At 35.8% G+C, this 17086-nt stretch overlaps 1 protein-coding gene across 17 annotated transcripts in view; it reads left to right on the forward strand.

The window, feature by feature from the left end:
* Window positions 1-17086, forward strand: part of PTPRK (protein tyrosine phosphatase receptor type K) — a 370095-nt gene that overhangs the window by 335489 nt on the left and 17520 nt on the right. For 5 of the 17 annotated variants that reach the window (XM_033053758.1, XM_033053763.1, XM_033053759.1 and 2 more), the window contains 9 exons: window positions 1594-1623; window positions 5228-5388; window positions 7511-7546; window positions 10034-10045; window positions 11214-11398; window positions 13129-13216; window positions 14009-14085; window positions 14278-14295; window positions 16659-16695. In XM_033053758.1, coding sequence (XP_032909649.1) covers window positions 1594-1623; window positions 5228-5388; window positions 7511-7546; window positions 10034-10045; window positions 11214-11398; window positions 13129-13216; window positions 14009-14085; window positions 14278-14295; window positions 16659-16695 — 644 coding nt within the window. The remainder of the gene's footprint in view (window positions 1-1593; window positions 1624-5227; window positions 5389-7510; window positions 7547-10033; window positions 10046-11213; window positions 11399-13128; window positions 13217-14008; window positions 14086-14277; window positions 14296-16658; window positions 16696-17086) is intronic. The other 12 variants (XM_033053762.1, XM_033053775.1, XM_033053776.1 and 9 more) reach the window with 8 other exon arrangements.

Raw genomic sequence — 17086 nt, forward strand, 5'->3', positions numbered from 1 at the left:
TAAATTTCCCCTTTTTCCCCTTTCCCTCCTCAGAACCTGTGAAGGCAGTATCCTTTTAGAAATTACCATCATTCTATAGCACATAATATTTCTAAACTCCTGTATTTGTATTCTAAATAGGTGAGAAATGAACCTGCTTAGTGATTCTTTAATACTTGGCAATTTTTCATCACAATAGTTTAATTGCTTGTCTATTGTTTATGTTGTAGGTGTTCCAGTCTTCTCCCCCTCTGCCTTTAGTGAAAATGGGCACTTTTTTATAACAGTTTTAGTCAAGGTCTCTTACAAAAAGCATAGAAAAACTGTGTTCCTGAGTTAAATCTAGTGAATCAGGGCAATTCACATACTGAAGCCAGAAACAACTATAAGAACTCTGACACATACACACATACAAAAACACACTTCACTTAGTTGTGGTGGGACTGAGAACCAATCCGTCTGAATCATCTTCTGTAGTGTACCTATTCAATGATCCATTATGTAGTATCCCTTTTGGTACCCCAATTGACCACAGTTTATCAGATGGAAAAGTCAATAAAACAATGGTTTCTTCATTTTTATTGGTTTATTAAGTCGTATGGACAGCCACCACTATCTCAAACTGATTAAATGCAGCATTACATTTTATTGGAAAATGGAGTACTAAGCAGTTTTGTTCATGAGCTTGAGATGTTTTAGGCTTTGCCTGATCATTTTGTACAAATTGGTTTGAAGTTTTCCTGAATGAAGCTCTTAACAGCTTTTACAGACTTTTACTGGAGTAAGCAAACCAGCTAAGAAAAGGGATACTGCATCTTTAACAAGCAATGCCATTTTTTATTTTCGAAATCATTGTTGGACTATTTCCAAATGTCCTTCATTTCCTTCCATTTGTTTACCTTCCATGTTTTTAATGCTTAGCATGACTACATCAGCATTTCCAATTGTAAGATTTTAATATAGAAAGCATATGTTTGCATTCAGGAAATGTGTGGTGGATATGCCAGTGCACACATGTCTGCTGGAAATGTGCAGTTTTCTTTAAAATGTGTGTACTCATATAGCTACGCATAGTACGCATACAAACATATAAGTATACAACTGTGTACTGATAAATATGTTAAAGTGAATGACAAGAAATTGTTTTCTGATTAAATGTATTTATTAATGGAACCTTTATTTTGTGACACTTCAGTAAAAAGTGAAAAGCATATCTGCTGCACAAGATTTGTACACAGCTGTTCATTTGTCATGACATCTAGGCGGTAATCATATTATGCTGAACTGCATGTTGAAATTACACAATCCATTTAATTTTCAAAATTTTTGGCAATAAGTGAAATATCAGCATGTAATTTTCTCAAGTAATCTTTCTAAAAAAACAAATCATTTTAAAATGCTAGGGTTTTTTGTTTCTGTTTTGTTTTGTTTTTAATTGCATGGCAAAGTAAGGCTAGTTAGTGCATGAGCAAGTTGAAATGCTAACCAAAGAAACATGAATTTTCAACTTTTTTTTTTTAAACGCACATTTCTCTGCTTTATTGGATGTGACAGAGTCACGCTTTTCATTCACCATTGCTTCTCTTTTTCCACTGTCTGTGATTTGCTTGCCAGGAGGAGCTACTATTCTTACTCCTACTATCTGTAAGTAGCATATGGGTGACTTATTATTTTATGTGTTTTAAAGATGCAGTATCCCTTTTTAAAAAAGAAAAACAGTCTCTACAAGTTTGCTAAAATTTTATTGATAGTTACCTTTCCTAGTTCTCAGGCTTGAAAAATTGCTTGCATCATTGTCCCTGTTATTCTTTCCCTGATATTTCTTTTTTTAAAGGGATATTGTATTTCTTACTGTATATTGAGACTTTAGCTTTTTGCTACAGTTTTTTCCATAACTATCATTTTAGCTTATGATAATCATAATTTAATTTGCATTATGATTCACAGAAACACATCACACTAAGGGAAAAGGATCTTTACCCATCTCGTAATTAGTGAATTGTGCCTGTAAATCACTAACTGTGCGTTCTTAGAGTATCAGTTTAGGAGTGATCTTGTGCACCGTTTTCCTGGGCAGGTTGTAAGCAGATGCCAAACTTTTATAAATAGTTTATGGTCTGCCTCTTTTGCTTTTGAGATGCTTTGCATACACATCTTAAAGTGTGGATCTTATTTTATGGTATAAAACTTTTGCTTCATTGAAGCAAAACTAACTTTTTAAATACTGTTGACCAAATGAATTTTTGTGGGGATTCTGATAATTTTGTCTGTGGTTTAGCAAGCAGTTACACACATCCTTCATTTTAAATAGATGCATAAGGTGCTTGACTTCAGAGGAGTTCTAAGGATGCACTTGACTACTTTGATGAACTGGTGGTGTCCAATAATGACGCTCTTCCACATAGTTGATTTCTTAAAGCAAACCTAAAAATAAAATTTTAAAAAAAGGATGAGCTGGTTTAGCTAAATGCCATTCTCTGATTTATTGTGACAAATTATAATTTCCTTGTTAAATAACAATTGCTTCTATTCAAGATATTTAACCACACAGTTTCATCCTATGATGGAGCACCTTTCCCCTCCAACCACTATAACACCCACCTGAGCAGATTCATCCAACTGAATCCTTTAGCAGATAATGAGAATCATTTACACTTTCTGTCAGCCTCAAGTTCTTTAACCTAATGATTCGCTTAACTATCACAAAGCACAGATCATGTGCCTTTAGCTGAGTGAGGGAGGGAAGAAAAAGGAAAGGAAAAAGAAGTTGTCAAACCCCAGGGGAGCCAGACGCTGTTGAACAATAAAGCTGTCCTCCCATTTCCCAGCAGCTTTGGGTTGCAGTGCTACAACACAATAAGCCTTTTTAGGTGTTGAAGCAGAGCATAAGAATTAGAAAGTAGTTACTGTAATAAGCTAACAACTTAAAAGCCTTAATAGCTGTTGATTTATTTAGCATGGCTACCAGGTTTTGTTACAAAGTGGTGCTTCAAAGAAAAGCTTAATATCATTGAGAGATGAGATGTAATCGGTTTTTTGTTCCGTTTCTTAGGTGATGTTAGAAAAAGGTGATCTTTAGTGTATAGAGACTATTTGAAAGGCTTTGAAACTTTAAAAACTACTTTGAACTAGAAATGCTAGTTTTGTGAAGGCTTTGATAGTATTGGAAACCAGTTATAAAGCTCAAGCAGTTTCACTCTTGGAAGTTCTTATGGTCTTCATTTGTTCAACCAGAGTATCATTTAAACCAGCTCCTCTCAAGTTAAAAGGAATGTGTGGAGTAAATGTATAAAATAAAATTTTAGGGAAGACATCCAACAGATTTTTTATTTTTCATGTAACAACTGATACAGAGCCCTGTCGAACAATAGTTTGATGAAAAAAAATTAGGTTTAGAGACCCCCTTTTGGATTTTTGTAGTAAGAATGTTACTGAGTAGTACTTTTCCAACTGTTCAATTTGTAGATGGAGCAAAAGGGCGGGGGGGGGGAGTGTTGGTTGGAATCTGACAAAATAAGGACATATGTCTGATTGGTGGAAGAATCTACTATTCACAGGAGGGCTTTGTCCAGCAGTATTCTACACCGTGGTCCCTCATTGTGAACCAAGACTGTTAACTTAAGAAATAGCCCTGTAGCATTTTCTTAAATATGTGCAAGCATGAAATATTTCTTGCCCTAGACAACAGTGTGGGTTTTTTCTGTTGAACTTTCCCAGGCCTCAACAAGTAAATGGATGGATAATTTACAGTAATATCCTTCATAGAATCCCAGAATAATTTGTGCTGGAAGGAACCCTAAAGATCATCTAGTTCCAAACCCCCTGCTCTGGGCAGGGACACATTCCACCAAATCAGATTTCTTAGAGCTCCATCCCTGGCCTTGAACACGTCCAGAGACAGGAGATCCACAGCCTTTCTGGGCAACTGCTGTCAATGTCTCACCACCCTGATAGTAAAGAATATCTTCTTAATATCTAATGTTATAATATATAATAAGTATCTAGTATTATCCTTGTCCGATCTTAGAATGTGCATGGAATATTTAGAGTTGGCCATTTTTTGGTAAAGACAAATAAGATAAACACTGTCTAAACAATTAGCGGAACATTTGGTGGTATTCTATGCAGAAAAAACTTATGAAGATAAGCTGTGTTTTAAACATACTTTTCAAGAACTCAGTACATTAAGTGGTGATTGTGTCTCTCCCATGTGGTGTCAGACTTATCCAACAAAGCAGGTTGGCTATCTATTGTATCATAGTCATGGCTGAAAACAGGGAGATTTCAGAACAGTTTGATGCATATTACGGGTTTCTGCAGAGCCAAGGTGTACCTCATGCTGCTCTGCATACTTCCTACTACTTGAGATACATGCTTTAAGTTATAATTGAAATATATTATCTGCTCCATCTGACTCCAGGAGACAATGAAAACCACTTCCAGATTTTTCTCGAAAGGAAAGAATTGAGCAATATTTCTGAAGTGTGCACTTTAAGGGCACTGGCTGTTAATTTGAGGGGCTTAGTTGTACAGATTAAGTCCATCTTTCACTGTGATACAGTCAGAGTGCAAGACGGTTTATGTCAAAACTGTGATGTTCCCAAACTGTATAAAAGGGTAGAATGATAAGGGTGGTTTTGTTTTTCAAAGAACCACAGTGTGGTATCCTCTCATATCTTGTGTATGGAATGGGCAGCACAACCTTTTACATCAAACAAAATATAAATATGTAATATGAATATGTTTTGAATAATTATTCTTCTTTTGTTACTTCACAGGTTTTGTGACTTACAAAGTAATTTAGAAGGTTACATGACTCTTTTTTCCCAACAATGCAAGCAAGGGGAATGAATTATCTGTTTATAAAATCAAAACATATTTAAATGGAGATGGTTGATAAAAATGATGGTTGCGTGCACAGATGTTTCTTATTTGTCATTTCAGTTAAAATGTAATTATATTCTCTAATTTGTTTATATTAGTGTAATTACTCCACAGGGGGAAAAAAAAAATTATTACCAGGGTACAGAAGTAAGCATTTCCATTACAGCACTTGTGTGTGTACAGAAAACACAAGACCATGACTGTTTCATAGCAGGGAGCACAGTATTATCGCACACTGAAAAAAATCGCACACAGGGAAATAAATCAAACTTTTCAGTGCTTCAGGATTATAGAAAATGATTACTGTAGACATCACCATTCATCAAATATTAAGGTGGTTTACATTTTTTTTTTGGCTGGGCAGCAAACTGGCAAAGAAGCGCAAAGATGCCATGGGAACCACCCGTCAGGAGATGACCCACATGGTGAATGCCATGGACAGGAGTTACGCCGACCAGAGCACTCTGCATGCAGAGGATCCCCTCTCAATCACATTTATGGACTCACATAACTTCAGCCCCAGATGTAAGTAGACAGTGATAGATACTCCAGAGTGTTGGTGAATATAGAAATGCAGAAAACAATTCTGCTTTTTAAGGAAAATCATTTTACGTTCCAGGTTTTCCAGGAATGCTGGTAAATCAAAAGGTTGAGTAAGGATGTTTGTATGTTGTCCTTATTGAAATGTGGTAAATTATTTAATTAAATATTTGCATGTGCTTTCACTATGCAATGATTTTTTTTTTAGGGAAATTATTATACTTCTAGAATACTTCAGTTAAAACTTGAAATTGAATTTTCCCTCATGAGACTATTTAATGCCAGCACATTAAATATTACTGCATAACACCATGTCTGTAATTAATAATAATATAAGGTCCAAATTAATTTCTATTTTTTTGGCAGTAAGGACATTACAACAGAAGGGAACATTGACAATTTTCATTGCTGTTTGTGAATTTTAGAAACAAGCTTGTTAATGTATCTGCAAATTTGTTCTATATTTATGTTCATTTTTTGAATAGACATGCTGACTGTCTGTTTTTGAGAAAGCTTGGGTTTCTGGCTGTTAAGGGTTATAGCTGCCACTGGTCAGCACTCTTGCATCCCAATATTTGCACTATACCTTGCCAAAATCAAGGTACTCCACTGAATATTTCAAAACTAGTGTATAAATTACAAAGGAATACAATTCTGCCATAGAGCTGGTAGGAACTTGAGCTTCTCACAGCTCCATGGGCTTGTGTCTTGCCTTTAAACAGAACTGAGCAGCCTGAGCTGCTTCTGAATTGCCATCTTTTGAGAGTGACACCCCATGTCTCTTCTCATCTCCCATATTGCTTACCGTGCTTGAGCAGAATATGTCCATTAATGCTCTTAAGCTCTTTCCTGATTGTTGTAAGGGAAATGGATTTTGGAGGAGGGTTTATTGCTTAGTTTATTGAAGCTTACCAAACTGCTAAGTGCTAACGTTTTAAGAGTATCATAACCAATTATAATTGGAAGATCAACCTGGTGGTTTTTTTACATGGTTTTGGCTGGAACAGTTTGAAAAGTCTCCAAAGTTTGATGTCTTACTGGCATTGAAATTTGTGGAAGCAGGATTGCAGAGACAGTTTAATGTGGACTGTGATGGTGGATACCAGGCTAAGAATTTATCAGGAATTTGTATGGCTATTAGTGAGTGAGGGCTGCCAGGAACTTAGGCGGGCAGCCTCTCAGATGGCCTGATGTGATGCCAAGAGCCCATGAGCTCCTGTCACCACAACTGTACTGGATGGTTGGCAAAGAAGTTGGACATCACTGGTTTCTAGCATGCTAGATATGTGATTTTTTTGTGTATTCAAGGATTTGTTTCTTCTGACCACAGTCTGTGCTGAGACAAGTCTTCCAAGCATTCAGGGTTTCCTGCTGTGTGACAAACTTTCAGGAAGATTTTTTGAGAACTGGAGTTTAATTCTGTTAGAGAGACTTTGACATTATAATTTTTTGTTCCAGCCTGGAACAAAACAAATCCTGGATTCTGCCATTTCTGTCCAAAACAGTGCATTTATCTCTGCATGGTTCTAGATGTGATAATAAAAGATAAAATTCTATTAATTTTATTCAGACATCTGCATCTGTGTATCTGTGATTTTTCTATGCTCATTACAAGCAATTTCTTTGGTACTGAACATTGAAAAAGCTATTAAGAGTAGAAATGTATATAATTTTTTTAATTACCTGGAAAACTTTATAGAAATACCATTTTATTTTGAGATTAGCTATTCAAGTATTACATGAGAGGATGGCTTCAAAAGGAAAGAAGTGAGTTCTATGAAAGTGAACCTTTATTGTGAAGCAAAAAAAACAATAGTGAAGGAGGAGTCCTTTCAAAAACTAAATTGCATATAATGTCTTCTCTATTTCATTTCAGTGAGGATCTCTCTGCTCTTATCATTACATTTCTGAAGTCTGAAATCACTGCCTTTCATACCTCTTTTATTCAGCATGCTTTCTGAAACTGTATTCATTCTGGTTTTCTCTTGTAATGAAATTAATGGAGTTTAGTTATCACTTGGTCATACTCTGAAGTATATTGTTTTTATGCTTAAGAATACACAAATTAAAGGTAATGTGTTTCTTCATGGGCTTTGTTTTTCTACAGTGCCCAATGATCCACTTGTGCCGACAGCTGTGTTAGGTGAGGACCCCAGTCCATCATTATCCATTATTCCTGCATGAGTTCTGTCTCCTTGCATGGTTGAACGTTGAAACAGCTTGTTTTATGTAAAACTATGCTGTTGCCAGAAAATAATTCTACACTCAGTTCATCAATTCAGAATTAGACTGACAACAATTTTAGAATAAAAATTATTTTATGTTCTCATTAAGAGGTTATTCTTAGTCACTGCTAACTGAAGAGTAAATGAGGAAATATGTAAATGGAAAATACTAAAATTTTTTCTCCCCAGAGCTTTGAAACTAAATTCCAATAAACTGACATGTGAAACTAGAACTCTATTAAGAGATCCTTAAAAATAAAATTCAGGTCCAAATTAGCATTTTTTGGCACCCAAAGTTCAATTTTCTAAATAGTAAGAATGAAAAGAAAAATAATAAATGGAAAAACTTTCAGAATATCTAAGAGGAAACAACAACTTTCTTTGAATGTTCTGAACAAGTATTTCTGTATGCCTATTTTAATAACATAATTTAATTGGCATTAACTAGTAAATTTTTCAGCTTTGTACTTACTTTAAAAAAAAGAACATACATTGAAATGGACAGGCTGCATATGTCTATGCTGCATCTAACACTGAATGCAGATTTTAGAAGGGGGTTTTTTTGGTTGGTTTTTCTGGGTTTTTTTTTAAATAAGAGGATAAAAATATAATTTTTACCTAAGTTCTCAGCTGGATAAACACAGTGTGCAGTACTGAGTTTCAGTCAGTTGCCGAGGTTATATTAGTATAAAAGACAAATGTCAGAAAGTGGATGTGAATTGATGTTGAAAATTAGATTCCTAAAAGTAAAACTTAAAGGGGCTTGGGGGCAATGAAATTCCTCCTCTATTTTGAGGAGGGACATTATACATATAATACAGATTCTTTCTGGGAATTGTCTCATTATGTTTTAAGAACTCGTAGCAAACAGATTTTGCTCTTGCAGTGGAATGTTCCAGTGCCTCAGTACTCCTTAGTAAGAATAAATTCTGATTCATATTAGTAATATTTGGGACCCAAAGGTCTATTTTCTGAGTATTAATTACTACTAACTGGGTGTTACTGCTAAGTGCTGTTAATGTTCACCCCTAGTTTTTCCAAACTACATTAATCTAGACTCATTTTTTATTGCTGTGGATTGAACCATTTCCTTTTGAGAGACTCATAGAAAATATGGAAAACTGGCACATTTCTGTGCTTTGAAAACAGTCTTGTACACATTGGAAGGCTTGTGTCCTCAGTTATTTCTCTTTTAGTTGGGTTTAACCTAGTTCTTTCATTCATCATCTTGTAGGTGATGTTTTCTAAATTTGTTGTTATTATTTTCCTCTTAATGTTTTCCAACTTTACAACTCATAGGTTCAAATTGCAGTGCCCCAAATCAGGTAGCTTTCTTGGAAGAAGTCTTAATGCTGAACTGAGTGGAATAGGTACACCCATGCCCCATTTTTACTGTTTCTGGCAACTGAACTGTATTTTCTCCTTTTTATTGTGTTCATGTTGCTGACTTGCATTGCGTTACCTGTTAAAATCAGAGTTATCATTTTCCAGTCCATTACTCCATTCTGTAGTTACATATTTGACTTCCCTTTCCAACACATTCTGTTGTTACATTCACCATTGAATTTACCTTGTTGATTTTTGCATTGTCTCCCAAATAATCAAGATGACTTTGAAATCTGATCCTGCTTCCTTGTGAGGTGCTCATGGTACCCTTCCCACTCAGTGCCATACTGCCATGGTATTTTCTGCTGTAGCAGACACAGTTACAGACAGCTGTGAATACTAAGGGCAAGGAACTAACTGAAGAACATCTTAATAGTTCCTGTCTGCTTTTTCATCTACTGGTAATGATATTCTGGGCATGATAATTTCCTCATGTAAGCAAACCACTGATAGTTGGAAGAGGTAATAATTTTCATTGAGTGGACTGAAATACTGGAGAGATGCTTACAAGTTTTTGGGCACCCCATGTAGTAAAAGTTGGGTATCTGTAACCTTGTTCCTTTGGAACTGCATCATTTGGCTTACCCCAGTTCAATTATAGCCTTTGCTCTGCCCAGCATGACAAAACAGTTTTCTTCTGCCTTATTTAGAGAAGAGAAATATTTTATGGATTCTAAATCATAGAACACTTTTTTTTTTTTTTAATATGAACCTCTTATTACTTTGTAGCTATGCTAGTTTTCTTTTTCTTCATGTATGGGTTATTAATGTTGCTCTCCATTCCGTGTTTATTAGCACTAAGTTAGCATGCCAATTTTGCTTTTCCCAAGTCCCTATTATTGCAGTGATAGTATAATAATGTAACCCTTATATTTTTTAAACGGCTTTCATTGTTGCCTATTGTGAAGATTTAACAACTTTGAATGTCACTTTCTTTTAGCCATTTTCTAATATATTCCTGAAATAAATTTCTCATGTTCTGTTCACTCATTGTTTTTTGCTGCTTCAATGGGTTAAAGTGCCTATTACTGGTAAGTATTCTGTGAGGAATGGGGAGAACTACAAATCCTGAGGTGGTTTGATATGTGTATGATTTAGTATGAGTAACACTACAATAAAAAGTGACTGCTGCGTGTCACTCACCTTGCTAGGCAGGTTAGTAAGGCATAAAAATTAGCTACTGAAATTAGGAAATCACAGGTGACAGTTCAAAGAGTCTGGTTTCCCAGGAGATTTAATTTCATAAGACATTAATAGTGTTTGCATTTTGGTGTAATTGTACAAAATCCAACCCTTGGGGAGTTGTTTTGTTGTTTTTTTTCCTGTAGTGTTTTGTCGCCTAATCTAGATCCTTTGCAAGAAAAATGGTAAACTGATTTCAAAGAAGTATAAGAGGGGTTGACTACCCACTTCTCACTTCAGTAGCTACTTAGATTAGAATTTTTCTTCCTCTGCAAATTCGTTTGATCTGATAATTACTAATTTGGATAAAATTACTATTTCATGGAAGGGATTAACAAAATGTGATCACCTCATGCAGCTTTGACATTTGGTTTTGATATGAGAATTCATGTAGCACAGAGTGTTAGGAGAAACTTCTTTGCTTATACAGGGCAAAAAACTGTGACTGTGATCAACACACTCAACTCAAGTTTCATTTTTGTTCTAAAAGACCTGAGTTAAAATGACCACTCTGTAGTGCTGATTCATCTTCCTAAGTGGAAGTGGTGTAGTGGTGTTCTGAAGTGGTAGCATAATTACTTTTCTTTTTTACTGGGTTCTCAATTCACTCTTTGTTGGCTGTAGACAAATGATGTGCTGATACCACTATGGAATTATTCTAATTTATTGCTTAAAGTGTAATATTGCTATTGATATGTATTGGCCCTTAAAAAGTTACTTTGGTTGATAGAGTCTGGAGTTTCCAAGTACATTAATGTCATAAAGTTTTGTAGCTTCAAATAAAATGCCCCTCAGACATCTTTATTGCTGGATGAAGGACTGCAAACTTTTGTATGTGTTTGCTGTTAAATTCTTTTATGTACTTTGCTGTATTTATATGCTGGAGAGTAAGTGCTTTGCATTCTCAGAAATGAGAGATGTTTTTGAAGGAAGAGGTTCAAAATAGATGTTGATATGTATAGCAGCAGATGTTACTGCTCTGTGGATACATAATGCACTAATTTCTTGTGAATACAGATGAAAATCACAGTGCAACAGCAGAATCCAGCCGACTCCTGGATGTCCCTCGCTATCTCTGCGAAGGCACAGAATCCCCGTACCAGACTGGGCAGCTGCACCCTGCCATCAGGGTGGCTGATCTCCTGCAGCATATTAACCTAATGAAGACCTCTGACAGCTATGGATTTAAAGAGGAGTATGAGGTGAGATCTCCAGTGGTGGGGCTTTGCTAGGAAAAATCCCTTTGAAATGAGCAGTCTTTTGTTTGCATTGTATTGGAAAAGGATGGAACTAAATGCCATGGGTTTAATTGAAAAACAGATTAACAGGCATAAGATTCTTATATTTGTAACCCAAAAGTGAAATAGTAAATGAGTCCAATAGTTTGAGCCTTTACAACTGCCTGGTAGAAAATCCCTGTGTGTTCCTTAAGGTATAAAAAGAATCTTTTTGACATATTGTAAGAAGCTGCCACTCTTTTGTTGCTGCTCTTTAGTGGAAATGTTGTAATTAGCAATGTGAGCTATTTTTAGTGCAGATCTCCTGGATTAGTTTAAAGTAAAGAATTTAACCTACCTGGTTTTACAAGAAACATTGAAGCATTCTCCTGATTTATTTTAGCATCTCCTTAGGGCAATACTGGGAATTAGCACTAGCTGAGAAGCAGTAAAGAGATGATAAGGGTAATAATGTCTTGAAGTTCTAATTAAACCTGCCTGAGCATGTCTACTTACAACTTTAATGTTAAAATGGAGGCAAGAAATTCCCAGCACTGGAGGTAGAAGATGAATACATATTTGTTTTGCTTCTGATCTCTGAATCTGTTGTGATTCTTTGGGATTAAGATCCCAGACAGGACACACAGTAAAGATGGGAATGGGACTGCCAAGGTTGCTCACAATACAGATAGGTTTACAATGAGTTTTCTCTGAGTAAGTAATCTCTTCTGACACAGTTTTCACCCTTCTCTCCTTTCTGCAGCTGTCTCTACTGTAAACATAACAACTGGAATAAATAAATGTGTGGTTTTTAAAAGAATATTATGCTCTTTTCCTCTCTTTTACTTAAACAAGCTTTGTTATGCTCTGCCTAACTTCAAGGCTAAGACCAAGTGTCAGCCACTGTTGCAGGGGGAGGGTGTTCCCGGATGCCATATCAGGTGTTTTCCTGCTTGCTGCTTATTCTATCTCTATACATGACATCTATTCCCTGCTTTGGGCTTCTGACTGTGCATTAAAGTTCTGATTCCATTGCTACTGTGTATTTTCTGGAGATAACTTACCCAGGATAAGAGATCATCTGGAAGGAAGGAGTAGCATAGACCTACAACAGCACTAAAATATCTACGGGCAATGAAGAGAAAGACAAGGAGAAATAAAAACTGCTTCTATCAATAGTGAGAGATCAAAGTCTTAAGAGTTCAAAAATGTAGAATAATTTTGCTAGTGACTAGAGGGAGGGATGTGAGGAAAGGCAAAAAGAACAATGAACACTAAACAATGAGGAGAGTTCCTAAAGTCTCTGTAGGAAGGAAATATGTTTTACTAAGTATTGTGGAAAGCAATGTAATGCTGTAGTAAACAGGCTGTGTATTGCAGTATCTTGTAAGAAGAGTAATCAGTCTCTCTGTGATTTCTCAGTTTACTGTCATCCCTCCATAGCAAGGATGCATAAGCAAGTTTAGCCTTCCAGCAATTACAGGATTTGAAATCCCTGTGGAGTTCCTCACTGAGTTGCCCATTTACCAGTAGCAGTCAGAGGGGGAGAGGCTTCATTCTTCTCTAGATGTTTCTGTACCATGGTACTGCCTGGGTGACCAGGGCAGGCGAGCAAATTTGAACTTACTTTATGGTGGGACAGTTCTTTTAAACGGTTATTTTTGGAGATAAATTAATGGTCAGAATGTTTTCTTTCGGAACATTTTTATTTATAGAGTTTCTTTGAGGGGCAGTCAGCTTCTTGGGATGTCGCTAAGAAGGATCAAAACAGAACAAAGAACCGCTATGGAAACATTATAGCATGTGAGTATTGGTGTCCTTGGTTTGAGCGATAGCTCTACTCGTGTGTTACTCGGGCCGTGCTCTCTCTTCCTTTGCAAGTCTCCAGTGGCACAGCTGCTTCATACCTGCCGTGGAGAAGCAGAACAGTGCCTTTTTCAACTTTTTTTTTTTTGTTGTTGTTGTTCACAGTTCAACTTTCTTCCTTTTATAACTCAGGCTGAATTTCGCGTTTGCATCTGTGTTGTGCAAGCTGTGGTAAGCATAGATCAGCAACACGCTGGCACTCATTTGGATGTTGATTCTGTTTATTCGCAATTTGTGTTGTTTTACCCATGCGATCGCACATGCAGGAATCACAGTGCTGGAGAAGTAGAGTTACCTCTTCATTGAATCCCAAGTGCATTGCTAACTCCTTTGTCTTAATTTCAATAATATCTCAATATGAACCTGAGCAGGCTTGGTTGGAAGTGAGGAAACAGTAATCAGCATTTTTGGTTTTCTAGATTACCAACAGTGGAGCTGATGTTGAAAGGGACTTTGAGCAAGTAACCTGGTTTCTTTGTGTCTTTTTAACCACATGTAACTGTGCCAATACCTTTCAACTGCACTTAATGAAATGTAGTGAGTGTTTTTTGAAGCAATTGCAGACCTCAGACAAAATGGTTCTTTGTATTTCTGTGTGAACACTTCGTTTTTGAGGATTGTAAATCGTGAGGTGCTTGTGCGAGCTGATTTTGGTTTTCTAGATGACTTATCGTTAATATCTTAAAAATCACACTTCAAAAAGGCTCCGTAACCACTTGGTTTTTACAGATGACCACTCCAGGGTGATTTTGCAACCTGTTGAAGATGATCCATCTTCAGATTACATTAATGCCAACTACATAGATGTGAGTGGAATGCACAGCTTTCTCCTTCTCAATTTGCCAGCTTCTCTATGTGAAATTATTGCATGTTATGCTACAAAATTATTGAAAGCTTTCTTTTATTAAGAACAAATGTACACTTTCCTTGTTCTACGTCCTAGTACTCACTGACATTGTTGTGCTTTCTTTCACATCTGACTTTGGTTTGGGCTGTAGATTTGGCTGTACAGGGATGTAAGTACCACTATATGTGAATAACAGCATCCTATTGTAAATATTTAATATAGATATTGTTATTAATTACTTTCCTCTTCTATTTTTATCAGTTGATAACTATGCATGCCTCATCTAATTTATCTCATCTGTTCCTTTAAAAAATTTCTTTTTTGTGTGAATATTTTTTGTACCTGTTTTGAAAAGATAATTTAGCCTTTTAGCTTAGCTCTGAATATTATTGGATGTTAGGCAACTCAGGTGAGCCTATTCATAAGAGAGAATTTGCTGTTCCCATTTTTTAGTGGTGACTTTGGCCACTAGCTTTTCTTTTCCCCATCCCATGTATATGTAAGAAGCTAGATAGTATGCTGCGCTGTAGTTGTTTGAAAATATACTTGTGGAGAAGTTATAAGTTTGGCCAAAAAAAGGAGGGATAATGACATTTTTAGGTTGGGGGTTTTTTGTTAGTTTGTTTTTAACAATATTTTAGGTAATCAATATTTAGCTGACATTTGCTTTAAGGTGCTAATTTAGGTATTACAAAGTATATACACAAACACATACATATATATATATATTTAACACAGAAATTTCCTCACTTCTGCAAAAAATCTCTAAAATGTGAAATTCCCATTCTTTAATCAGAATACAAATTAGGTTATAAATTTTAAAAATCCAAATTTTGGATCCAAATTTTGCCAGTCAACTTGACTAACAAAATATTACTTTTCTTTAATTAACACCTTAGGAATAAACAAGTTATTATATTGAAATTAACTCCAAAGCAGTTTGAAACTTAGTGGGATAGCTATACAAGTGTTTTTGAAATAGTGGCTTCGATTCCTTTTCTTTATAATTGCACCTTAGTAGTTTTTCCTGACCACTATTGGTTGATAATTTATTTAAGACCCTTTTAACCTTGCAGGATATAAAGATTTAGCTCTTTTTATTTGGATAGTTTAGCATGGCAATCTCAGTGAAATGATAGGACCTTGATATTTTGCTTGGAGCCTTAAACAAGAAAACTCTCTCAGATTTTTAATAATTTCCGGAGGATATTGGTTTTCTTATTTAGGAGTAAATTGAATCTCATTAAAAGCAGACAAGAAAGCTACAAGTTAAAAATGTCATTTTACAGTTTTAAAGTGACACTTTTGTCTTCTTCTCGAAAACGTTACTGAGTGTCAACCTATGTAGCACATGTTCCACTAACACAATTTTAAACTTTGGCTTGACATTAAGTACTTCAGGAGAAATTATTTAATTATTTCATCATCTGATGCAATTTTGGTTTCCTGTAAAGCCAACAGTAAGATATTAAAAAAAATTTTTAGAAGCCCCAGAGGAGGGTGTGCTTATTCTAGAGAGGGTAATGAAGCGGTCTGTAGGAAAGAATAAAAAATCCTTGGGTTCACTTCAGTAGCATCTTTTGAATAGCAGGAATCCAAGGGCTTGTACTCCCCTGTAATGCAATACTTCTAGCAAATGGCCTAATAAAACTTAACCTAGAGAATAATTGGAGATATTAACATTTCCACATTGTGAAATTCCGTATTGTCCTCTCCCCAGCAACACTAAACTTTCCTTCCTCTTTGTAACTTAATTGCTGGTGCTGGTCAAAATATACCCTGAATTATTTCCTCCAGAGCAGTAGCTCTTTGTCTTGTAGTTTCTATGTAGACAATTAGTTCTGGATAGTGCTGCTAGCATTGGCATAGATCCAACCATCTGGAAATGTTTAGTTGTGTAGGGTTATCTATTTACTTATATATATATATATGTGTGTGTGTGTGTAAGACTGTGTATATACTTGTGTGTATCATACCCACTGTAATTGATACACGCTTTGTGCAGTCGAGCAGATTTCACTGCAGTAGGACCTTGATTCTGTGCACACACCGATGTGTCTGTCCCCATTAATGAGGGCTGAGGCACATGCCTCTGTGTGATTCTCTGTTTGGAAGAAGACAAAAGGTGTGTATTTTTTCACATTGGCTAAGTTGGGAACACAGATCAGCTGTGAGATAATATGGTGGCAGAGAATTTTTATTAAATGTTAAATAAAAGTCCCAGTGTATACAGCTAGGGAAATAATGTCAATAGAGGACTCATTTTTAGGTGCAAGGGACTAATCTAGAGTACTCGTTCCTGGTACACTACAATGTCTGTTTAAGTCAGATGTTCTTATTTTCATTTTATTTGTTGTCATTCAAACCTTTTCAATATTAACAGGTTTTTTAGGTTTTGACTTCATGTTGCTCTTAAATATTGGTTAGTTCTGAAAATGTCTAGATATAAGGATTCTCTAGTATCCTTATGCTTTTATTTTCCACTCTCTGTTGGTAATGTGGTACTCAAACCAAATAATATTGCTGTTTTAGGGATATCAGAGACCAAGTCACTACATTGCAACACAAGGTAAGGATCTGCCAGCCTTAATCATATCAAACAATTGTTCTCTGTAGTGTTCCACAGTGTCTTGGTAAAATAGAAGTAGATGAAAATAAATACCCAGTATTGTGAGTTGTCATCCTGTGTTATGGCAAATTAATGTAGTATGTTTGGGTGGAATGTGAATAAATTCAAAAATTGCACTAATTTATCATGCTAATTAGCTATTGAGCAAATCTGTCAGTGATAAATTCAGCTGATAAAGTCAGAACCTACTACCATGATTTCCAATTATGAAGATGAATAGAGAAAAGAGACATGGACAGAGAACAGTTTCAACCCACCCTGAGGCATTTTTCTTTCCATATTACAATGTTTTATTTTACTGTCTAAAACTTAGTCCAGGATGCAGTGAAGA

This window comes from Catharus ustulatus, chromosome 3 (assembly GCF_009819885.2).
Source record: "Catharus ustulatus isolate bCatUst1 chromosome 3, bCatUst1.pri.v2, whole genome shotgun sequence".
Taxonomy (NCBI): Eukaryota; Metazoa; Chordata; class Aves; order Passeriformes; family Turdidae; genus Catharus; species Catharus ustulatus.